General features: G+C 46.1%; 1 protein-coding gene across 2 annotated transcripts; it reads left to right on the plus strand.

Annotated features, from left to right (window-relative positions):
• Window positions 1-1,020: 1,020 nt before the first annotated feature.
• On the plus strand, window positions 1,021-26,773 carry LOC141548456 (uncharacterized). Of its 2 annotated transcripts, none has more exons than XM_074277341.1 (5): window positions 1,021-1,211; window positions 19,766-19,897; window positions 24,071-24,622; window positions 25,813-26,307; window positions 26,400-26,773. In XM_074277341.1, the coding sequence occupies exons 1-4, from the start codon at window positions 1,194-1,196 to the stop codon at window positions 26,218-26,220; spliced, it is 1,110 nt and encodes a 369-aa protein (XP_074133442.1). In that variant the 5' UTR covers window positions 1,021-1,193; the 3' UTR covers window positions 26,221-26,307; window positions 26,400-26,773. The 2 variants fall into 2 exon arrangements, with proteins under 2 accessions (XP_074133442.1, XP_074133440.1); XM_074277339.1 differs by having other exon boundaries at window positions 25,813-26,278; window positions 26,371-26,773.
• Window positions 26,774-27,277: the final 504 nt, after the last annotated feature.

Consider the following 27,277-nt stretch of genomic DNA (forward strand, 5'->3'; position numbering starts at 1 on the left):
ACTGGTCCAATCCCCTCATTTTATAAAGGCCTAAGTAGGGGAAAGGACTTTCCCAATATTACTCAAGTAAAGCATCAGGAGTAAGGTTTGAACTCAGGTCTCTTGGTTTCTGGCCCGTGTCCTTTCCTTTCCATTTGTTTACTTTCGAGTAGAAACCACCAAACTCATTTTGCCATTAAATATTCCTTTTAAACATGGGAGGAAAGGAGGAGAAGATGTTTGGGTATTTGGGTGAGGGGAGGCCTAAAACTTTGATTCCATATAGGGATATAAAATATAAGCTATAGTGAATTTTACAAAGCAACCACTTCTGTGTTAGTCAAATATCCAAATTAGGACAATACACAACAAGCAAACCTCTTGTTCTCCTCAGGGAGCCAGGTTATTTATTGCCCAAGAACACTTAGGGCTAAAGTCTCCACCATATTTGTTCAAAGAGGTCTGTTTGTCCTGATCTATTCCTAGAGAGCCATCCTGTGTAACAAAGATTTTTAAAAAGAGGGAAGAAAAAGTCAGTAAAAAAGCCTGACAAGTGTGTCTCACACCCACAGTCCTCCTCAGCAGAGAAGTGAAGAGAGGTGCCTTCACATCCTTGTCATTTCTCTGAATTCAAGCTCGATCGTCTAGTTGTGTGGTTTTTCCACTTATTGTTCTGATCGGTGTGTGTATTGTGTGTTTGTGTGTTGTGTATATGTTGTGTGTGTGTGTTGTGTGTGTGGTGTGGGTGTGTGACACAGAGAGTTATTTTTCTTGGCATATTTCCCCAGACCAAAGACTTTTAAATTTCCGCCATCTTTTTTTTGACTATTCCCTCCCAAACTCATCCATTTGCCTTAAAATATTCTTCCACTTTTGCCATTTCTCTCCCTCATTCTTCTTAAGAACAAAATTCCTTCAGAGAATCTAGCTGGTTTACTGGTCTGGCCCGTCCCCCCCATGTCTACTCCCAGTGCTGCAGTCCATTGTGTCATCAGAGACCCCTCCCCATATCAGAATGTTTTATGAGCTTAGAACAGACTGGTGGGATTCATAACAGTAAGAGGCTTCGGGGAAGACAGTTGTGCTCTGGTCATTGTCTTGATCCAAAAAATCCTGAGGCGGGAGCTCCGCCTTCTCCTCCTGCTTGGAGGAGGTTGGCAAAAGATTGTCATGGACATTCATTCTTGTTTATCCATCGCCCTCACCATGTATCCATGATGGCGAGTAAACCGGTAAGATTGAGTCAAGGTACTTGGTCTGGGCCCCTGTTTGGGAGGGTACTGTTGGGAGGTTCTTTGATGGCTGGGGCATCCTAATAATTGGGTACCCTTTGAATTTTTTTTAGTCTTTTATATAAAAGTGGAGGTTTTTCTTACTTTTTGGTTTGAGGGGGTAGAAAGAGGTATAATAATAAGGAGGGGTAGCTTGGTCTTGTACAATTTCCAACAACTCTCCTTTGAAAATTTATCATTAGCCCCTCTAGCTACCAAAACCCATAATGGAGAGTGTTCCCCTTTCATTTATGGTTGTCTGGGATGAGTAAAATGAGGGGAGGGAGAGTTTGGGGAAGAGGAAAATCTAAGTGTGTGTGTATAAAGGGTGTAAGTATATGTGTGTATGTATATACGTGTGTTTTTGTGTAAGTGTGAATGTGTGTACAAGTGTGGATATTTGTGGATATTGTGTTTCTATGTGTATGTCTACATGTGACTCCATGATAGTGTGGGTCTTTGACTCTGATCGCCATGGGGGATGGGGTTTCGGCCTTGTTCTCCTTCAGGGAATCCCTGGCCCCAATCTCAATGGGGGGTCCTTGCCCCTGATTTCCATGGGGGGCCGGCATCCCTGACCTCCAAGGGGGGGGGTCTCTGAACCTGATGTCCACAAGGGGTCTGCTTCTGATCTGTATGCGGGGTCTTGGTGCCTGATTTCCACTGGGGGGAGGTCTGCTACTGATATCCACGGGGTATCTCTAACACAAATCTCCACGTGTGGTCTCTACCCAAGGTTGCTGTAAGGGGGCTCTGCCCCTCGAGTATTGGACCCTGATCTCCATGGGGGATCTTTGACTCTTTTCTCCCTAATGGATCTATGACACAGATCTCCACGTGGGGCCTCCATGGCAGTTCTGTGTTCCTCATCTCCATAGTGGGGGGTCTGTGCCCCTGATTTCCAAGGTAGGTCTCTGACCTTGATCTCTATGTGTGGTCAGCCCTGGGGAGGAATGGATCCTGATCTCCATGAGGGATCTCTGATACTGATCTCCACAGGGGTCTCTGACCCTGGCTTCCATGGCCTTGAACTCCATGGAGGGTCCCCAAACCTGATCTTCATAAGTGGTTTAGACCTCTCCATGGGAGGTCTCTGGCCCTGATTTCCATAGCAGTTTGTTGCACACAGCGGGTCTTGGACACAGATCTCCATAAAGGGTCTCTGACACAGATCTCCATGTGGGATCTCGGTCTCAGATCTCCATGGGAGGTCTGTGACCTTGCTCTCCATGGGGGTTCTATGACCCTGATCTATGGGACTTCTATGCCACTGATATCCATGGGGGGGTCTACAACACTGATCTCCATGGGGGGTCCCAATCCCTGTCTCTATAAAGGGCCGAGGCCCCGGGGAGGTATTGGACTCTAATCTCCACGGGAGAATCTCTCACCCATATTTCCATAATGGGTCTGGGACACTGATCTCCAGGTGGGGTCTCTGATCTCCATGAGGGAAACCTGACCCTAGTCTCCATATGGGGTCTGTGACACTGGTCCCTTTGTGAGGTCATTGCTGCAGTAATCCTGCCTCCTATTCCACACCAGTTTCTCTTTCCTTCCTCATGACCTGACCTTTCCCCCTTAATTTCCCCATGAATCTTTGCCCCTCATCGGCACACACTCTACTGGGCCCTTTCACCATCTCTTCCTTTTTGTTGGTTTTCAGCTCTTTATCCCTCATCTTTTAGTAGTGGATCTCACACCGTAATCTCCATGGGGGTGCCTGTACTGGCTGTCCACAGAGGGTCTCTGCCCCTTGGGGGTCTGTGTCCATAATCTACATGGGGCTTCTCTGCCACTGATCTTCAGTCAGGGGGCCTCTGTCCTTCCTCTCAATGGGGGGTCTTTGCCACTGATTTTTCATGTGATATCTATAACCTTTAATTCCATGTGGGGTCCCTGTACCTGATCTTCATGGACAGTCTAGACTCATGATCTTCATAGTCTCTGGCCCTGATCTCCATACTAGTTTGCTACTCTTGGGGGGTCTTGGACCCGGATTTCCACAGGAGATCTCTGACTGGGTATCTGATACAGATTTTCATGGGGGATCTCTGCTGCTGATCTCCATAATGGGTCTCTGACACAGATCTCCATATGGAGTCTATAATCCAGATCTTTTTCATGGGGTCTCTGCTACATTAATCCTGTCTCCTTCTATTCCGAACCAGTTTCTCTTCCCTTCCTCATGACCTGACCTTTCCCTCCTAATTTCCCCATGAATCTTTGCCCCTCATCTGCACACACCGTGCTGCGCCCTTCCACCATCTCTTTTTTGTTGATCTTCAGCTCTTTATCCTTCATCTCACTCTGTGATCACCATGGGGGACCTTGTTCTTGCTGCCCACAGAGGGTCTCTGCCCCTGGGGTCTGTGTCCATAATCTCCATGGGGAGTCTCTGGCCCTGATCGCCATAGGGGATCTCTGACTCTGAGGTCCATAATTGTCTATAATCTCTATAAAACAGAGTCTCCATGGGGCGTCTCTGTGTGTGATCTCCATGGCGCTTCTGTGTTTCTGATCTCTATTTAGGTTTTGTGCCCCTGATTTTTATGTTGAGTCTTTGCCACTGATGTCCATTGGAGGTCCGAGACCCTTATCTCCATTGGGGTTCTGTGACCCTGATCTCCATTGGGTATCTCTGATCTCCATGGGGGGTCTCTTCCATAGATTTTGGGAATGGGTCTCTGACCATGACCTCCATGTTGTGCCTCTGATCTCCATGGGCGTCTCTCACCCTGATTTCGGTAATGTGTCTCTGACTGTGATCTCCATGGGGGGGGGGTCTCTCCCTGATGTCGGTAATGGGTCTCTGGCTCTGATTTTGGTAATGGGCCTCTGACCCTGATCTCCATTGGGCATCTGTGATCTCCATGGGGGTCTCTTCCAGAGATTTTGGCAATGGGCCTCTGACCCTGATCTCCATTGGGTATCTCTGATCTCCATGGGGGGTCTCTTCCATAGATTTTGGGAATGGGTCTATGGTGGTGATCTCCATGGTGTGGGGGGTCTCTGACCCTGATTTCAGTAATGGGCCTCTAACACTGATCTCCATTGGGTATTTCTGATCTCCATGGGGGGTCTCTTCCATAGATTTTGGGAATGGGTCTATGGTGGTGATCTCCATGGTGTGGGGGGTCTCTGACCCTGATTTCAGTAATGGGCTTCTAACACTGATCTCCATTGGGGGTCTCTTCTACAGATTTTGGCAAAGTATCTCTGACTGTGATCTCCATGGGGGTCTCTGATCTCCATGGGGGGTGTCTCTCCCTGATGTCGGTAATGGGTCTCTGGCTCTGATTTTGGCAATGGGCCTCTGACCCTGATCTCCATTGGGTATCTCTGATCTCCATGGAGGGTCTCTTCCAGAGATTTTGGCAATGGGTCTATGGTGGTGATCTCCATGGTAGGGGGGGTCTCTGACCCTGATTTCAGTAATGAGCCTCTAACACTGATCTCCATTGGGTATCTCTGATCTCCATGGGGGGTCTCTTCCATAGATTTTGGAAATGGGTCTCTGACCATGACCTCCATGTTGTGCCTCTGATCTCCATGGGCGTCTCTCACCCTGATTTCGGTAATGTGTCTCTGACTGTGATCTCCATGGGGGGGGGGTCTCTCCCTGATGTCGGTAATGGGTCTCTGGCTCTGATTTTGGTAATGGGCCTCTGACCCTGATCTCCATTGGGCATCTGTGATCTCCATGGGGGTCTCTTCCAGAGATTTTGGCAATGGGCCTCTGACACTGATCTCCATTGGGTATCTCTGATCTCCATGGGGGGTCTCTTCCATAGATTTTGGGAATGGGTCTATGGTGGTGATCTCCATGGTGTGGGGGGTCTCTGACCCTGATTTCAGTAATGGGCCTCTAACACTGATCTCCATTGGGTATTTCTGATCTCCATGGGGGGTCTCTTCCATAGATTTTGAGAATGGGTCTATGGTGGTGATCTCCATGGTGTGGGGGGTCTCTGACCCTGATTTCAGTAATGGGCTTCTAACACTGATCTCCATTGGGGGTCTCTTCTACAGATTTTGGCAAAGTATCTCTGACTGTGATCTCCATGGGGGTCTCTGATCTCCATGGGGGGTGTCTCTCCCTGATGTCGGTAATGGGTCTCTGGCTCTCATTTTGGTAATGGGCCTCTGACCCTGATCTCCATTGGGTATCTCTGATCTCCATGGGGGGGTCTCTTCCAGAGATTTTGGCAATGGGTCTATGGTGGTGATCTCCATGGTGGGGGTGTCTCTGACCCTGATTTCAGTAATGGGCCTCTGACACTGATCTCCATTGGGTATTTCTGATCTCCATGGGGGGTCTCTTCCATAGATTTTGGGAATGGGTCTCTGACCATGACCTCCATGTTGTGCCTCTGATTTCCATGGGGGTCTCTCACCCTGATTTCGGTAATGTGTCTCTGACTGTGATCTCCATGGGGGGGGGTCTCTCCCTGATGTCGGTAATGGGTCTCTGGCTCTGATTTTGGTAATGGGCCTCTGACACTGATCTCCATTGGGTATCTCTGATCTCCATGGGGGGTCTCTTCCAGAGATTTTGGCAATGGGTCTATGGTGGTGATCTCCATGGTGTGGGGGGTCTCTGACCCTGATTTCAGTAATGGGCCTCTAACACTGATCTCCATTGGGTATCTCTGATCTCCATGGGGGCTCTTTTCCATAGATTTTGGGAATGGGTCTCTGACCATGACCTCCATGTTGTGCCTCTGATTTCCATGGGGGTGTGTCACCCTGATTTCGGTAATGTGTCTCTGGCTCTGATTTTGGTAATGGGCCTCTGACCCTGATCTCCATTGGGCATCTGTGATCTCCATGGGGGTCTCTTCCAGAGATTTTGGCAATGGGCCTCTGACCCTGATCTCCATTGGGTATCTCTGATCTCCATGGGGGGTCTCTTCCATAGATTTTGGGAATGGGTCTCTGACCATGACCTCCATGTTGTGCCTCTGATTTCCATGGGGGTGTGTCACCCTGATTTCGGTAATGTGTCTCTGGCTCTGATTTTGGTAATGGGCCTCTGACCCTGATCTCCATTGGGTATCTCTGATCTCCATGGGGGGGTCTCTTCCAGAGATTTTGGCAATGGGTCTATGGTGGTGATCTCCATGGTGGGGGTGTCTCTGACCCTGATTTCAGTAATGGGCCTCTAACACTGATCTCCATTGGGTATCTCTGATCTCCATGGGGGGTCTCTTCCATAGATTTTGGGAATGGGTCTATGGTGGTGATCTCCATGGTGTGGGGGGTCTCTGACCCTGATTTCAGTAATGGGCCTCTAACACTGATCTCCATTGGGTATTTCTGATCTCCATGGGGGGTCTCTTCCATAGATTTTGGGAATGGGTCTATGGTGGTGATCTCCATGGTGTGGGGGGTCTCTGACCCTGATTTCAGTAATGGGCTTCTAACACTGATCTCCATTGGGGGTCTCTTCTACAGATTTTGGCAAAGTATCTCTGAATGTGATCTCCATGGGGGTCTCTGATCTCCATGGGGGGTGTCTCTCCCTGATGTCGGTAATGGGTCTCTGGCTCTGATTTTGGTAATGGGCCTCTGACCCTGATCTCCATTGGGTATCTCTGATCTCCATGGGGGGGTCTCTTCCAGAGATTTTGGCAATGGGTCTATGGTGGTGATCTCCATGGTGGGGGTGTCTCTGACCCTGATTTCAGTAATGGGCCTCTGACACTGATCTCCATTGGGTATTTCTGATCTCCATGGGGGGTCTCTTCCATAGATTTTGGGAATGGGTCTCTGACCATGACCTCCATGTTGTGCCTCTGATTTCCATGGGGGTCTCTCACCCTGATTTCGGTAATGTGTCTCTGACTGTGATCTCCATGGGGGGGGGTCTCTCCCTGATGTCGGTAATGGGTCTCTGGCTCTGATTTTGGTAATGGGCCTCTGACACTGATCTCCATTGGGTATCTCTGATCTCCATGGGGGGTCTCTTCCATAGATTTTGGGAATGGGTCTCTGACCATGACCTCCATGTTGTGCCTCTGATTTCCATGGGGGTGTGTCACCCTGATTTCGGTAATGTGTCTCTGGCTCTGATTTCAGTAATGGGCCTCTGACCCTGATCTCCATTGGGTATCTCTGATCTCCATGGGGGGTCTCTTCCAGAGATTTTGGCAATGGGTCTATGGTGGTGATCTCCATGGTGTGGGGGGTCTCTGACCCTGATTTCAGTAATGGGCCTCTAACACTGATCTCCATTGGGTATCTTTGATCTCCATGGGGGCTCTTTTCCATAGATTTTGGGAATGGGTCTCTGACCATGACCTCCATGTTGTGCCTCTGATTTCCATGGGGGTGTGTCACCCTGATTTCGGTAATGTGTCTCTGGCTCTGATTTCAGTAATGGGCCTCTGACCCTGATCTCCATTGGGTATCTCTGATCTCCATGGGGGGTCTCTTCCAGAGATTTTGGCAATGGGTCTATGGTGGTGATCTCCATGGTGTGGGGGGTCTCTGACCCTGATTTCAGTAATGGGCCTCTAACACTGATCTCCATTGGGTATCTCTGATCTCCATGGGGGCTCTTTTCCATAGATTTTGGGAATGGGTCTCTGACCATGACCTCCATGTTGTGCCTCTGATTTCCATGGGGGTGTGTCACCCTGATTTCGGTAATGTGTCTCTGGCTCTGATTTTGGTAATGGGCCTCTGACCCTGATCTCCATTGGGCATCTGTGATCTCCATGGGGGTCTCTTCCAGAGATTTTGGCAATGGGCCTCTGACCCTGATCTCCATTGGGTATCTCTGATCTCCATGGGGGGTCTCTTCCATAGATTTTGGGAATGGGTCTCTGACCATGACCTCCATGTTGTGTCTCTGATTTCCATGGGGGTGTGTCACCCTGATTTCGGTAATGTGTCTCTGGCTCTGATTTTGGTAATGGGCCTCTGACCCTGATCTCCATTGGGTATCTCTGATCTCCATGGGGGGGTCTCTTCCAGAGATTTTGGCAATGGGTCTATGGTGGTGATCTCCATGGTGGGGGTGTCTCTGACCCTGATTTCAGTAATGGGCCTCTAACACTGATCTCCATTGGGTATCTCTGATCTCCATGGGGGGTCTCTTCCATAGATTTTGGGAATGGGTCTATGGTGGTGATCTCCATGGTGTGGGGGGTCTCTGACCCTGATTTCAGTAATGGGCCTCTAACACTGATCTCCATTGGGTATTTCTGATCTCCATGGGGGGTCTCTTCCATAGATTTTGGGAATGGGTCTATGGTGGTGATCTCCATGGTGTGGGGGGTCTCTGACCCTGATTTCAGTAATGGGCTTCTAACACTGATCTCCATTGGGGGTCTCTTCTACAGATTTTGGCAAAGTATCTCTGAATGTGATCTCCATGGGGGTCTCTGATCTCCATGGGGGGTGTCTCTCCCTGATGTCGGTAATGGGTCTCTGGCTCTGATTTTGGTAATGGGCCTCTGACCCTGATCTCCATTGGGTATCTCTGATCTCCATGGGGGGGTCTCTTCCAGAGATTTTGGCAATGGGTCTATGGTGGTGATCTCCATGGTGGGGGTGTCTCTGACCCTGATTTCAGTAATGGGCCTCTGACACTGATCTCCATTGGGTATTTCTGATCTCCATGGGGGGTCTCTTCCATAGATTTTGGGAATGGGTCTCTGACCATGACCTCCATGTTGTGCCTCTGATTTCCATGGGGGTCTCTCACCCTGATTTCGGTAATGTGTCTCTGACTGTGATCTCCATGGGGGGGGGTCTCTCCCTGATGTCGGTAATGGGTCTCTGGCTCTGATTTTGGTAATGGGCCTCTGACACTGATCTCCATTGGGTATCTCTGATCTCCATGGGGGGTCTCTTCCATAGATTTTGGGAATGGGTCTCTGACCATGACCTCCATGTTGTGCCTCTGATTTCCATGGGGGTGTGTCACCCTGATTTCGGTAATGTGTCTCTGGCTCTGATTTCAGTAATGGGCCTCTAACACTGATCTCCATTGGGTATCTCTGATCTCCATGGGGGGTCTTTTCCATAGATTTTGGGAATGGGTCTCTGACCATGACCTCCATGTTGTGCCTCTGATTTCCATGGGGGTGTGTCACCCTGATTTCGGTAATGTGTCTCTGGCTCTGATTTCAGTAATGGGCCTCTGACCCTGATCTCCATTGGGCATCTGTGATCTCCATGGGGTCTCTTCCAGAGATTTTGGCAATGGGCCTCTGACCCTGATCTCCATTGGGCATCTCTGATCTTCATGGGGGTCTCTTCCAGAGATTTTGGCAATGGGTCTCTGACCATGACCTCCATGTTGTGCCTCTGATTTCCATGGGGGTGTGTCACCCTGATTTCGGTAATGTGTCTCTGGCTCTGATTTCAGTAATGGGCCTCTAACACTGATCTCCATTGGGTATCTCTGATCTCCATGGGGGGTCTTTTCCATAGATTTTGGGAATGGGTCTCTGACCATGACCTCCATGTTGTGCCTCTGATTTCCATGGGGGTGTGTCACCCTGATTTCGGTAATGTGTCTCTGGCTCTGATTTTGGTAATGGGCCTCTGACCCTGATCTCCATTGGGCATCTGTGATCTCCATGGGGGTCTCTTGCAGAGATTTTGGCAATTGGCCTCTGACACTGATCTCCATTGGTTTTCTCTGATCTCCATGGGGGGGGGGGTGTCTCTGACCCTGATTTCAGTAATGGGCCTCTAACACTGATCTCCATTGGGTATCTCTGATCTCCATGGGGGGTCTCTTCCATAGATTTGGGAATGGGTCTCTGACCATGACCTCCATGTTGTGCCTCTGATTTCCATGGGGGTGTGTCACCCTGATTTCGGTAATGTGTCTCTGGCTCTGATTTCAGTAATGGGCTTCTAACACTGATCTCCATTGGGGGTCTCTTCTACAGATTTTGGCAAAGTATCTCTGAATGTGATCTCCATGGGGGTCTCTGATCTCCATGGGGGGTGTCTCTCCCTGATGTCGGTAATGGGTCTCTGGCTCTGATTTTGGTAATGGGCCTCTGACCCTGATCTCCATTGGGTATCTCTGATCTCCATGGGGGGTCTCTTCCAGAGATTTTGGCAATGGGTCTATGGTGGTGATCTCCATGGTGTGGGGGGTCTCTGACCCTGATTTCAGTAATGGGCCTCTAACACTGATCTCCATTGGGTATCTCTGATCTCCATGGGGGCTCTTTTCCATAGATTTTGGGAATGGGTCTCTGACCATGACCTCCATGTTGTGCCTCTGATTTCCATGGGGGTGTGTCACCCTGATTTCGGTAATGTGTCTCTGGCTCTGATTTTGGTAATGGGCCTCTGACCCTGAACTCCATTGGGCATCTGTGATCTCCATGGGGGTCTCTTCCAGAGATTTTGGCAATGGGCCTCTGACACTGATCTCCATTGGGTATCTCTGATCTCCATGGGGGGTCTCTTCCAGAGATTTTGGCAATGGGTCTATGGTGGTGATCTCCATGGTGTGGGGGGTCTCTGACCCTGATTTCAGTAATGGGCCTCTAACACTGATCTCCATTGGGTATTTCTGATCTCCATGGGGGGTCTCTTCCATAGATTTGGGAATGGGTCTCTGACCATGACCTCCATGTTGTGCCTCTGATTTCCATGGGGGTGTGTCACCCTGATTTCGGTAATGTGTCTCTGGCTCTGATTTCAGTAATGGGCTTCTAACACTGATCTCCATTGGGGGTCTCTTCTACAGATTTTGGCAAAGTATCTCTGACTGTGATCTCCATGGGGGTCTCTGATCTCCATGGGGGGTGTCTCTCCCTGATGTCGGTAATGGGTCTCTGGCTCTGATTTTGGTAATGGGCCTGTGACCCTGATCTCCATTGGGCATCTGTGATCTCCATGGGGGTCTCTTCCAGAGATTTTGGCAATGGGTCTATGGTGGTGATCTCCATGGTGTGGGGGGGTCTCTGACCCTGATTTCAGTAATGGGCCTCTAACACTGATCTCCATTGGGTATCTCTGATCTCCATGGGGGGTCTTTTCCATAGATTTTGGGAATGGGTCTCTGACCATGACCTCCATGTTGTGCCTCTGATTTCCATGGGGGTGTGTCACCCTGATTTCGGTAATGTGTCTCTGGCTCTGATTTTGGTAATGGGCCTCTGACCCTGATCTCCATTGGGCATCTGTGATCTCCATGGGGGTCTCTTCCAGAGATTTTGGCAATGGGTCTATGGTGGTGATCTCCATGGTGTGGGGGGTCTCTGACCCTGATTTCAGTAATGGGCCTCTAACACTGATCTCCATTGGGTATTTCTGATCTCCATGGGGGGTCTCTTCCATAGATTTGGGAATGGGTCTCTGACCATGACCTCCATGTTGTGCCTCTGATTTCCATGGGGGTGTGTCACCCTGATTTCGGTAATGTGTCTCTGGCTCTGATTTCAGTAATGGGCTTCTAACACTGATCTCCATTGGGGGTCTCTTCTACAGATTTTGGCAAAGTATCTCTGACTGTGATCTCCATGGGGGTCTCTGATCTCCATGGGGGGTGTCTCTCCCTGATGTCGGTAATGGGTCTCTGGCTCTGATTTTGGTAATGGGCCTCTGACCCTGATCTCCATTGGGTATCTCTGATCTCCATGGGGGGTCTCTTCCAGAGATTTTGGCAATGGGTCTATGGTGGTGATCTCCATGGTGTGGGGGGTCTCTGACCCTGATTTCAGTAATGGGCCTCTAACACTGATCTCCATTGGGTATCTCTGATCTCCATGGGGGCTCTTTTCCATAGATTTTGGGAATGGGTCTCTGACCATGACCTCCATGTTGTGCCTCTGATTTCCATGGGGGTGTGTCACCCTGATTTCGGTAATGTGTCTCTGGCTCTGATTTTGGTAATGGGCCTCTGACCCTGATCTCCATTGGGCATCTGTGATCTCCATGGGGGTCTCTTCCAGAGATTTTGGCAATGGGTCTATGGTGGTGATCTCCATGGTGTGGGGGGTCTCTGACCCTGATTTCAGTAATGGGCCTCTAACACTGATCTCCATTGGGTATTTCTGATCTCCATGGGGGGTCTCTTCCATAGATTTGGGAATGGGTCTCTGACCATGACCTCCATGTTGTGCCTCTGATTTCCATGGGGGTGTGTCACCCTGATTTCGGTAATGTGTCTCTGGCTCTGATTTCAGTAATGGGCTTCTAACACTGATCTCCATTGGGCATCTGTGATCTCCATGGGGGTCTCTTCCAGAGATTTTGGCAATGGGCCTCTGACACTGATCTCCATTGGGTATCTCTGATCTCCATGGGGGGTCTCTTCCAGAGATTTTGGCAATGGGTCTCTGGTGGTGATCTCCATGGTGTGGGGGGTCTCTGACCCTGATTTCAGTAATGGGCCTCTAACACTGATCTCCATTGGGTATTTCTGATCTCCATGGGGGGTCTCTTCCATAGATTTGGGAATGGGTCTCTGACCATGACCTCCATGTTGTGCCTCTGATTTCCATGGGGGTGTGTCACCCTGATTTCGGTAATGTGTCTCTGGCTCTGATTTCAGTAATGGGCTTCTAACACTGATCTCCATTGGGGGTCTCTTCTACAGATTTTGGCAAAGTATCTCTGACTGTGATCTCCATGGGGGTCTCTGATCTCCATGGGGGGTGTCTCTCCCTGATGTCGGTAATGGGTCTCTGGCTCTGATTTTGGTAATGGGCCTCTGACCCTGATCTCCATTGGGTATCTCTGATCTCCATGGGGGGTCTCTTCCAGAGATTTTGGCAATGGGTCTATGGTGGTGATCTCCATGGTGTGGGGGGTCTCTGACCCTGATTTCAGTAATGGGCCTCTAACACTGATCTCCATTGGGTATCTCTGATCTCCATGGGGGCTCTTTTCCATAGATTTTGGGAATGGGTCTCTGACCATGACCTCCATGTTGTGCCTCTGATTTCCATGGGGGTGTGTCACCCTGATTTCGGTAATGTGTCTCTGGCTCTGATTTTGGTAATGGGCCTCTGACCCTGATCTCCATTGGGCATCTGTGATCTCCATGGGGGTCTCTTCCAGAGATTTTGGCAATGGGCCTCTGACCCTGATCTCCATTGGGTATCTCTGATCTCCATGGGGGGTCTCTTCCATAGATTTTGGGAATGGGTCTCTGACCATGACCTCCATGTTGTGCCTCTGATTTCCATGGGGGTGTGTCACCCTGATTTCGGTAATGTGTCTCTGGCTCTGATTTTGGTAATGGGCCTCTGACCCTGATCTCCATTGGGTATCTCTGATCTCCATGGGGGGGTCTCTTCCAGAGATTTTGGCAATGGGTCTATGGTGGTGATCTCCATGGTGGGGGTGTCTCTGACCCTGATTTCAGTAATGGGCCTCTAACACTGATCTCCATTGGGTATCTCTGATCTCCATGGGGGGTCTCTTCCATAGATTTGGGAATGGGTCTCTGACCATGACCTCCATGTTGTGCCTCTGATTTCCATGGGGGTGTGTCACCCTGATTTCGGTAATGTGTCTCTGGCTCTGATTTCAGTAATGGGCCTTTGACCCTGATCTCCATTGGGCATCTGTGATCTCCATGGGGGTCTATTCCAGAGATTTTGGCAATGGGTCTCTGACTCTGATCTCCATTAGTTATCTCTGGTCTCCATGGGGAGTCTCTTCCAAAGATTTTGGCAATGTGTCTCTGACTGTGATCTCCATGGGGGGGGGGGTCTCTCTCCCTGACTTCAGTAATGGGCCTCTGACACTTCATTGGTTTTCTCTGGTCTCCATGGGGGGGTCTCTTCCATAGATTTCGGTAATGTGTCTCTGGCTCTGATTTTGGTAATGGGCCTCTGACCCTGATCTCCATTGGGTATCTCTGATTTCCATGGGGGGGGTCTCTTCTACAGATTTTGGCCATGTGTCTCTGACTGTGATCTCCATGGGGGTCTTTCACCCTGATTTCGGTAAAGGGTCCCTGACCGTGATCTCCATGGGGGGTCTCTGTCCCTAATTTCAGTAATGGGCCTGTGACCCTGATCTTCATTGGTTTTCTCTGGTCTCCATGCGGGATCCCTTCCATTGATTTTAGTAATGGGTCTCTGGCTCTGATTTTGGTAATGGGCCTCTGACCATGACCTCCAGGTTGTGTCTCTGATTTCCATGGGGGCTCTCTGCCATAGATTTTGGCAATGTGTCTCTGACCCTGATCTCCATGGGGAGTCTCTGACCCTGATTTCGGTAATGGGTCTCTGACCCTGATCTCCATTGGGTATCTCTGATCTCCATGGGGGGTCTCTAGCAGAGGTTTCGGTAATGGGCCTCTGACCCTGATCTCCATTGGGTTTCTCTGATCTCCATGGGAGTCTTTGTCACAGATTTTGGTAATGAGTGTCTTTCACTGATCTCCATGGGGGTCCCTTACACAAATTTCGGTAATGTGTCTCTGGCCATGATTTCAAGTAAGGAGTCTCTGACCGTGATCTCCATGGGGGTTCTCCACCATAGATTTCGGTAACACTGATCTCCATTGGGTATGTCTGATCTCCATGGGGGGGTCTCTTACCCTAATCTCCGGGTGGGGGGGTCTGTGCCACTGATCTCCATAAGGGGTCTCTTACCCTGATCTCCATAGAGGGGGTCCCAGCCACTGATTTCAGTGGTGGGTCACTGACCCTGATCTCCAAGGGGTGTCTCCATCCCTGATCTTCAGAGAGGGTCTCTGCCACTGATCTCCATATGGAATCTCTGACCCTGATCTTTTTGTGAGGTCTCTGCTACATTAATCCTGTCTCGTTTTATTCCATACACGTTTCTCTTCCCTTCCTCGGTGGGGTTCTTTGCCTTTGGTTTCCATATGATTCTCTATCCTTGATCTCCATGGTGGATCTGTGTCCCTGAGCTCCATTCACACATTGAGATTCATACACACACACACCATACACACACCCACACACACCCACACATACCCACACCCCATACACACACACCACACACACACACACACACACACCCACACACCATACACACACACCACACACCATACACACCCATCACACACACATACTACACACACACACACACCCCCCATACACACACACCACACACACACACACCACACACCCCCACACCCACACACCATACATACACACCACACCATACACACCCACCACACACACACACACACACTACACACACCCACCACACACACACACACACACACACCACACACACACACACCACACACACACACCACACACACACACACCCACCACACACACACACACCACACACACACACACACCACACACACACACACACACCACACACACACACACCACACACACCACACACACACACACTATACACACACACCACACACACACACACCACACACACACACCCACACACCATACACACACCACACACACACACACTACACACACACACCACACACACACACACACACCACACACACACACACACCACACACACCATACACACCCATCACACACACATACTACACACACACACCACACACACACACCACACACACCCACACACCATACACACACACACACCACACACCCACACCCACACACCACACACACACCCACACACCATACACACACACCACACACACACACACACACACACACTACACACCACACACACCACACACACACACACCACACCCACACACACCCACACACCATACACACACACCACACACACACACACACACACACCACACACACACACACACACACACCATACACACACACCACACACACACCACACACACATACACACACACTACACACACACCACACACACCACACACACACACCATACACACACACCATACACATACACACACACACCACACACACACACACCATACACACACACCACACACCCAAACACCCCCCCCACACCCCCCCCCACACACACCACACACACACCATACACATACACACACACACACCATACACATATACACACACACCATATACACACACACCACACACACACACACTACACACACACACCATACACACACACCATACACATACACACCCACCCACACACACCATACACACCCACACACACATATACCATACACACGCAATATATATATATAAACACACACACACACACACATAGAGATTCATAAATGTACACACATAGCTAGAAATTCACATATATACACAGAACACACAAATGCACATATCCACATACATCCAAATACCCACACACATACACAGCTATACAACTACCCACATACGCATATATACCCAAACCCACATACATATTATATAAACACACATACATGTGCAGGTATATGTATGCACACACACACAGCCACTCATACACACATTCACAGACCTTCACACAAATACACACCCACACACACAATCACACATACAGATGCACACATACTTATTATATACACTCATACACACATACAATCTTACATGCACACATTCACACATATATCTACTTTCACACACACATACATGCACAGTACAGTCACACACATGCACACATAAATACAGATTCACACACATGCATGTATACTCACGCACACATAAATGCATGCATTTGCATAAACACAGACACATTGACATATAATTGTGCACACATAACATAGACACATATTCACCCATACAATCAAAACTCGTACAGCTAAACATATAAACACACACATGCACAAATCCAGAAGATACATACAAATATACATATATGCATATGAATGCACAATACACACATACACATGGGTACACATTCACACACATATATATACATACACATACACAATACACACATACACACATGCAAACATATACTTATAAACACACATACTAACACAAATACACATGTACAAATCAACACGCACACACTCACATAAATACACATTGACATACTATATATACATATACACAATATAAACATACATTTACATATGTATATACATACATAACACATAACATACACATACCCACATAAATACAACCATGCATATACACATACACATAATTAGATGAGCACATGCACACACATATACATGCAGATATACACACATATACACACATTCACATATACACACATCATATATATGTACACATAACACATACACAGACATCTACACATGCATCCACGATCCACATATACACACATACATACACATTCACACATACCCCTAGATACACAATACACAATACAGATCATGCACACACACTCACACAGATACACAAACCCACATACACATATATACACACACATACATACATACACACATGCACATATATATACACACATACATACATACACACATGTATATATACATACATACATACACACATATATGTGTGTGTGTATGGACACATAAACACATTCCCAGATATACACATAGAGACACATAATGTACATATACTCACACACATGCACACACAGATACACACTTCTATACATCCGTACACACATATACATCCACCAACATACATTCACAGTATTCAGAAATACACACATGCACATACACACATAGATTCAGAAGACACATTCTCATATACACGCACATGTGTACAAACATATAAACATATATGCACACATACCATACACCCCATACATGGAGACATGTTTAAACAAACATGCACACACCAACACACATACATGCAGTAAACATATATTCACACACATACACACAAACACACACATATACACTTATGCACACATACACATTAATATACCCACATACACAATACAATTATATGCAAATATGTCCCCATAACATACATATAAACATACACACATGCATACATAAATATACATATTCTTAAATGCATATACATACACACACTCAAGATACATTATTGACACAATATATAAACACATAGAAAATACAAACAATAACATATGTACAGAACACATACACACATACATACACATAATGAACACAATGAACACCTATGTGCACACAAACCTCTACATACCTACACTTACAACCATAATACACACACACACACACACACACATATATATATATATACATACATACACACATATGTATATACATACATACACATACTCATACCCACATATATAAACACAATCACACACATTAACACATATGCGTGCATTCTCACACACAGTACACACATACATATACAACATACTCACATATGCAATACCTAAACACTTAGAAACGCATATATACACATACACAAATACACATAAAGGCACACACACAAACACAACATACACAATGCACAATACATTCACATAGATACACACAAACACATGCAGACATCCACACAAACATGCAACACATATGTATATGTACACAAACCAACATACACACAGGTGTACTCATGCACACAAACACACACAATAGATACACATGGATACACACATATTCATACATGTATGCACGTTCACACACATATAAATACATACATTCACATATACATAAACATGCAATAATACATATGTACACAACCATACACATGCACAAACACACACTACATTCATACTCACATACACTCAAAATGCATAGGCATTCACACATATATACACATACACAATACACCCACATACAAACAAAAACACATGCAATATATTCACATACATGCACACACATTTACACATGCACACATAAAAATACAGTCACACATACACACATTCAGACTCATACACATATACAATACACATATAGAAACACAATCTCATATACACATTCACTCACATACACATACATGTGTACCCATACTTATGTATATGTTAATGTTTATATGTATATATGTGAGCATTTGTGTACATATGTATGACCATTGCTTTGACGTTTGTATGTGTGTGTATATATTGTGTAGTATGTTTATGTGTATGTGTGTGTTTTGTGTATATGTGTCAATAGGTCATATGTGTGTGCATGGATGTGTATGTGAATGTATGAGTCTGTATGTGTGCATGTCTGCATACATGTATATGTATATTGGGTTGTGTGTATATGCCGTTTCTGTTTATTGTGTGTTTATATGTGCTTATATGCATATTGCGCATATATACATGCACACACACAGCTTTTATTTACAAGATATACGCATGGGTTATTTTTCAGGATTGACCCTTGCCAAACTTTTTGTTCCACCTTTTCAATTTTTAAGGATCACCAAAAATCCTGTTATAAATGTTTTAGAGTATATAGGGACTTTTTTCTTATCGTTATCTTCCTTAGGGTCACTGGTTCAAAAGGTATGACATATATGGTTCAAAAGGTAGACGTGCATATATGTAAATATGTGTGTGCATATGTATGGATGTGGATGTAGTTGTATGTGTGTGAATGTGTATATGTGTAACTGTATGAATGTGCAAATGTGTGTTTGTGTGTATGCATTTGTGTGTGTGTGTGTGTGTGTGTGTGTGTGTGTGTGTGTGTGTGTTGCTGTGTGTTTGGTCATTCCTGCAAAGCCCCGTGACACTGTCTGGTGTGGTTTTTCCTGCTCTTTAAGCTCCCCCTCTCTTTTCTTCCAATCCTTATTTAGTCGGAGGAGACAGACGAAGAAGACAATAAAGAAGGTGGATCACCTTTTCATGTTAATGAACCATGGGAACAAAACCTTTATGTGGAGGAACCCTTTGATAAGAAAAATGAATATTCAGTGGAAAGGGAACAGGTATTATTATAAAAGCAGTGAGACAGGAGCCAATAGGCTCCAAGGGAAGAAGACTTCTGGGCTCTAGTGTAAATGTAGAACCAGAGATCTCCCTCCCCATGGAAACTATTCCAAACCTCTTCCCTTCTCAGCCTCCTCCCTCCCTCCCCTCCTCAGCTAAGGACACCCCCTCCTACTTGGCTAAGAAAATCGAGGCCATTGGAGGTAACTTCTTTCTCTGTCTTTTCCTCCATTTCACACTCCCCAAGATCACTTCCCCACCTCCACATACTCTCCTCCTTTCCCCTAATCTCAGACAATGAGGTGGCCCTTGTCCTGGCAATTCCTCTGTGTATCCTCCTTTCATCCCCTCCCAACTTCTCCACTAGATTGCAACCTCGATTATCTCTTTCCCCGCTAATCTTCAGGCCCTCTTTATCTACTGGCTCCTTCTCCATTGCCTTCAGATGGTGCCCAAGAATCCCCCGTCCCTCCAAAAAAACCAAGTGTCACTAGGCCTTAACCACCCCCTCAATGTGTCTCTCCATATGTGTTACTCCTTAGCCTCTGACTTCATCACTCATTGACCCTCCAAAGTTGTTATTAATTTGTGTATTTTTAAAAACTATATAAATTATATAGAAGTACAAACTGAACTGACAATCACGCACTCCTCCAAATGATCTCTTGCCAAATCTGATGTGCATTGCTCAGTCCTGATGTTCTGGGGTCTCTTCAATCTAGGCTTTTTGGGAGTAATTTTCTCTTGGTTCTTCTTCTACCTATCTGACTGCTTTGCCTCAGTATCCCTTGCTCAGTCTTCATCCAGGGCACGCTCAGATGTAGTGTAGGCCTACGTATTCTCCAGGGCTCCATTCTAGGTCCCTTACTCTTCTCTACCCTTCTATACCCTTTTGGAGACTTTCTGTAATGAAAACTGTCCCATGTAGATATTCAATCCCAGTCTCCCCTGAGCTTCCGTCCTCCAACCCCGGGTATCCAGTGGACATTTCAAATTCCCAGAGATATCTCAAGCTCAACATATTCAAACTGAACCCATTACCTTTTTTTTTTTTTTTAAACCTATCCTCTTCTAAATTTCCTAATCCTTTTGAAAAATAAGTTTTTACTGATATTATCCATTTCTTTCATCACCATAGTATCCCATGCATCCTTCCTCTTCTCCCTCCCAGAGAGCCATCCCATATGAAAAAAATTATTAGGAGAAAAAAAAGTCAGCACATCGAAAAAGTTGCAAAGCATATGCAACGTGTGACATCTATGGACCTCTCATCTCTACCAAAGGATAGATGGAGGGTGTCTTCTTATATGTCTTCATTTGACTTGTACTTGATCTTTATAATTTTGTTAAATTTACTTTTACTTGTAGTTACTATGTATATTGTTTCCTTGGCTCTGCATCAGTTCATATAGATCTTTCCATGCTTCTCTGAATTCATGCATTTTTCTTACAGCACAGTAATCTGTTACATTCATGTACCACAATTTATTTAGTCATTCTCAGTTGATGGGTATATACTTTGTTGCCAATTTTTGTTTGTTTGTTTCTTTACTCATTCTTTTTTATTATAGCTTTTTATTTACAAGATAAATGCATGGGTTATTGACCCTTGCAAAACCTTCTGTTCCAACTTTTCAATTTTTAAGGATCACCGAAAATCCTGTTATAAATGTTTTTGAGTATATAGGGACTTTTTTCTTATTGTTATCTTCCTTAGGGTCACTGGTTCAAAAGGTATGAACATTTTTGTCACTTGGAATAATAAATAGGAGGTTTTGGCTCAAAGGGTATAAGGGTATGAATATTTTAACCACTTTATTTGAATAATTCTAAATTTCTTCCTAGAACGATTGTACCACTTCACAGCTCCACCAACAATGTATGTGTATGGATCCTGCCACAACCCCTCTAATATTAAATGCAGCCAGTTGTCATACTTGCAGGGTGTGAGGTGAAACCTCTGAAATGTATTGATTCGTGTTTCTCATTATTAGTGATTTGGAACATTTTTTTTTATCTAATTGTAAATATTTTGCAGTTTTTATGAAAACTGTTCATATCCTTTGACCCATATAGTGAATATATCTGTACATATGTATACATATGTATGTATATAAACACAATGTATATACATACTGGCCCAGTGGATACATATATATGGGTGTGGGGGTGGGTGTTTGTATGCATGTGTGTGTGTAGACACACAGAGTGGCACAGTGGATACATACAGCACCAGGTCTGGAGTCAGGAAGACCAAAATTCATATCTGACCTCGGCCACTTCCTAGCTGTGGAACCATGGGTAAGACACTTCACTTGTGTCTCTCAGTTTCCTCATTTGTAAAATGATCTGGAGAATGAAATAGCAAACCACTTCAGTATCTCTGTGAAGAAAACCCCAAATGGGGTCACAAAGAGTTGGACATGACTAAAACGCTCGAACAACAAAGACAACAAAATATATCCCTTAGCAGAGACATTTGATAAAGAGAATTTTTTTTCCTACTCCATCACTTCCTTCTTGTGCTACATACATTAACATTGTATAGAAGCTTTTTAATTTCAAGTTCCTTCTTCCTTTGTAAATGTAGTACTCGTGTTCTTTCTGTTACTTTAATCTTTTTTTTTTAAGGTAGCCCTGTTCTCTCTGGCTCTCTTCCCTCCCTCCTGAATCCCCTCTTCTCATTTGATATTTCCTCTTCCTCTCTTTCCCTTCAGCTAATCCTGTTCATTAGGTTTACTTCATTTTCTGTGCCCCATTTCCAAAAAGGATTTTTCTCATTCTCTTTGCTGTTCATCTTTGTCTATTCTAGATCTTCGTCCTCTGATTCATAGTCATTTGTTCTCCCATTTTTCTCGGTATTCTTTATAGAATCAAAGTTTCCAAGGCATTTTATCTTGTGTCCTCTCTGCCATTGCCTTGTAGGGTTTCCCTCATGAAGTCCCCTTTTTCACTGTGCCTCTCAAAACAATATCAATTATCCAAGGTATCAGAGAGGACACTGATTCACAGTAGCCTCCAACCTATCCACTTCTCTAATCTCTCTTCTTGATCTTCCCCTGCTCTCACCTCTAGGAGAATTAACTCCTTTATTTAGTTGTTTTTTCCCCCCTGAGGCAATTAGGGTTAAGTGACTTGCCCAGGGTCACACAGCTAGGAAGTGTTAAGTGTCTGAGTCCAGATTTGAACTTAGGTTCTCCTGACTTCAGGGCTGGTGCTCTCACTGCACTACCTAGCTGCCTCCTCTGTTTAGTTTTTAGAGCCTCTACAATCTGGTCCCAAGCTACTTTTTCTTTTCTCCAAACTACTTTTTCAACCTCATTGGACATCACTGTTCCTCCCTCACCCTATGATCCATCTAAACTGGTCTTCCTCTTCTTATTTCAGTGCCTTTGGCGATTTATCACAAAGCTTCTCAAACTGGGGTTCAAGGGTTGCCTAATTAAATGTGGAGGTTGTGAAATTATGATTTATTATCAGTAAAATATTTGATTTGCATACCTATTTTATGTATCGCTCTACCCAGGGTCATGTAAAAATTTCCCAGGCAAAAAGGAGTCATGAGTGGAAAAAGTTTAAGAAGCCCTGACTTCTCCTACCTAGAAGGCCCTCCCTCCTTACTTCTGCTTCATAGAAGCTCTTGTTTAAAGAGCTGTCTCAGGCACCATTTTCTGCACAAAGACTGTGAATTCCCCCAATGCCAGTGCCCTCACTCCTAATCTACCTTGGATTTAATTACTCTCTACATGTTAACATTTACTGATTATATATATGCATATACACACATTAACTTGTTTTTTAGAATGCAAACTCTTTGTAAGTAGAGATTATTTAATTCTTTGCACTTTGTATCTCTAGTGCCCGGTCTAGAGTAGGTGATTAATAAATGTGCATTGTTGATTGTTTGATATGGAACTGGAAGATCATTTTACACTTGAGGAAACTGAGGCCCATAGAAATTGAGTCGTTCGAGGTTCCACAGAGGGGAAGTGCTAGACAAGCCCTGAGAAAAAGTTCATCCTTAACCTAGTTAGCATCAAGTACCAGTGACTTATACAGTGACTACTGAGCCCAAGAACGCCCTCCGCTCTGGGAGTTTTGTAGAAAGTGGCCGCGATAGCACCCCAAGCAATCGGTGGAGCAATTCTCACCTCATTTCATCTTTCTTCCAGGAGACCACCAAAGGCTTGGGCTTGGAAGAAAGAGCCATCTTTTCTGAAATTTTTCCACCACTGAACTCCACATCATCTAGCTGTATGTCCTGGGTGGACTCAGAAGAGACGGATAACAACAGCTCTTACTTTGACGATTCAAGTCCGAGTGAATCGAGCATTTCTACTGGCTATTTCCCATGTTATCAAGTTCACGAGGACATCTCTGATAGAAGTGTCTATCAGAGATCCATCATCAATGAAAAAATCTCCGAAAAATCTGACAGTGATCACAGTGGCAAAGATAATCAAAACAAAGACTGGCCTGACCGCGGCATCGTCATCAAATACATCATCACGGGTCAGGACAATAAAATCACTGTTAGTAAACGTGATTTAGTAACACCAGCAAAAGACCCAAAACCATCTGACCTGACCGTGATAGAGGAAAACTTCCTAGGAAAAATGGACTTTAACATCCACAAAAGAACCTGGCAAAAAATGGAATGGAACCATCAAAAGTCAACTCATAACCTGGAAAAAGAACTATTAGAAAGGAGGCATCAAAGGAAGGTGGGCAAGTTCAATGTGTATATGTAGGCACAAATAAGGCATGGAATACTTGCGTGGCAGAAGGTGTGCAGCACTTCCGGGCTGTGGGGCACAATTGGTGCATTTACATGGCTTGAGGCACATAGAGGGTATGGGGCTTTTGTGTGGCAATAGATAGCTGAAGTATGGGGGGCACAGAGAGGGCGTGTGGTACCTGGAGGGCATGGGGTCCATAGAGTGTGGGGGACTTTGCTGGAAAAGTCACATGGGAGGATGGAGGGCACATCGAGAGTGTGGGACACTTGTGTGATAAGAGGCACTGGAATATGGGGGGCATGTATAAAGTGTTGGCCACCTGTGTGAGCCATGGGGCAGTTGAAGGGTATGGGGCACACATAGGATGGGGGAGGGATACCTAGGTCACAGGGGGCATATATAAGGAGGGGGACTCCTGGATAACATATAACGAGGCACTTGTATGGCACGGGGCAGTTGGAGGGTACGAGGTATACTTGGGGTGTAGGGTTCTTATGTGGCATGAGGCAGGCACCTTAAGGGTCATGGGATAGAGAGAGTATGGAGCACATATAAGGTATGAGCCACATGTGTGGCAAGAGAGAGAGTATGGGGTCCATATAAGGTGTGCGACAACTTGTATAGCTCACAACCCTGAAGGTTTATGGAACATTGCCTTGCCACACAAGGGACACATAGGTGGAACACCTGTGGGGGATGGGGCATCTGGAGTGTTGGGCACATATGGAGGGGACCCACAGTTGGTGAAACACTTGTGGTAAGGGCACCCGGAAGTTGTGGGGCACAGGGGAGAGGACACTTTGTGGCGTGGACATGAGGGACTTGTGTAAGTACCTGGAGTGTGTGGGGCACATAAAGGGTGTGGAGTATGCAGGAGGGTTGGGGAGCTTATATGGGGCACCTGGAGGACAGGGATCATATCTAGGGTGTGATGTACTTATATATCACAGGGCCAGCAAGAGGGATCCTAGAAGAATTAAGGGGGGAACCAAGGCAGAAAGCTATCTTGGGGGGCAGAACTGTGAGTTAAGGCCAGCTGAAGCAGACGGTTCCCCACAAAGGCAGTGTGCTCGGGCTAGAAGTGAGCATTTTGTGTATTGCCTTATTAGGTTAGGCTTTTTCAAAGGCCTTTCCCATCATCCCCTGCCTCTAACCTTCCTTTCTCCCATCCGCAGTTCAAGCCGCAGTTCAAACAGCAGGCCAAGCCGCAGGCCAAGCCACAAGCCAGATCACAAGCCAAGCCACAAGCCAGACCACAAGCCAAGCCACAAGCCAAGCCACAAGCCAGACCACAAGCCAGAAGGAGCGAACTTTGGCGTAGAAGGTCCTCCAGGACTCCATCATCAAGTCATAGTGATCCACCACCAGTTTCTTCTCGCCTTAGTTTTCACCGCCTTTTTCAATGGTTCCGACAAACCTTTACCCGGAGAACAAGAGTGAATCCCATGGGCCACAACATGCAACCAGAGGCTGCCCAAAGACAGCCCAGATCTTGGGGCTCCAGATTATGGAGTTGTCTGTCGTGGAAGCGGTTCCGCTCTGGAAATCAAGTACAGCCCTACCCTACACGATCCCAGCAGTAGCTAACTCCAAGGGCTCTTTGGCCTAATGGGCAATGCCCATTTTAATTTTGGAAATCAAGTACAGCCCTAACCTACATGATCCCAGCAGTAGCTAACTGCAAGGGCTCTTTGGCCTAATGGGCAATGCCCATTTTAATTTTGGAAATCAAGTACAGCCCTAACCTACATGATCCCAGCAGTAGCTAACTGCAAGGGCTCTTTGGCCTAATGGGTAATGCCCATTTTAATTTTGGAAATCAAATACAGCCCTATCCTACACGATCCCAGCAGTAGCTAACTGCAAGGGCTCTTTGGCCTAATGGGTAATGCCCATTTTAATTTTGGAAATCAAGTACAGCCCTAACCTACACGATCCCAGCAGTAGCTAACTTCCAGGGCCCTTTGGCCTAATAGGCAATGCCCATTTTAATTCTGGAAGTGGTTCCATTCTGGAAATCAAGTACGGCCCTACCCTACACGATCCCAGCAGTAGCTAACTGCAAGGGCTCTTTGGCCTAATGGGTAATGCCCATTTTAATTCTAACCTTAGAATAAACATTTACTCTTTTCACAATGTATTTGGCTGTCTTATTTGGGCCGAAGGTGGTCGGTGGTGTTCAGACTGAGCTCTCAGCTGTCATTTGGGATTATGGATTTTGGGGCGAACTCTAAGGTCCCTTCCAATTCCAAATCTGTGAGCCTAGGTGTGATTTTGTGTTTGGGCCTCATTTTCCCCATCTGTAAAATGTTATTGACCTATTTCTGGGCATCCCAGGGTCAACTGACTTCAGTATGAATTGGATTTAAGTGAGGCAGAATCATCAGTCTCCCAGCCTCTTTCAAGCCCAGCGGCAGGTCAAAAGTCAAGATGATAAGCACTGGCCCGATGTAGAGGGGATGACTTGGGCATCTTGAATATCTGGCTAAGCTCTAAACACTCCACAGCTTCTGCTTAGGCCACTGGAATAATCCTCATCTGTCCATTCTGCTATGGAATTCCTAAATATGCTTAGAATACTGCCCGCCCCCTCACCCCCAACTCATGATAAACTGAAGGTCTGTTGACAGCCCTCATTGG

The sequence above is a fragment of the Sminthopsis crassicaudata genome, chromosome X, assembly GCF_048593235.1.
Source record: "Sminthopsis crassicaudata isolate SCR6 chromosome X, ASM4859323v1, whole genome shotgun sequence".
NCBI lineage: Eukaryota > Metazoa > Chordata > Mammalia > Dasyuromorphia > Dasyuridae > Sminthopsis > Sminthopsis crassicaudata.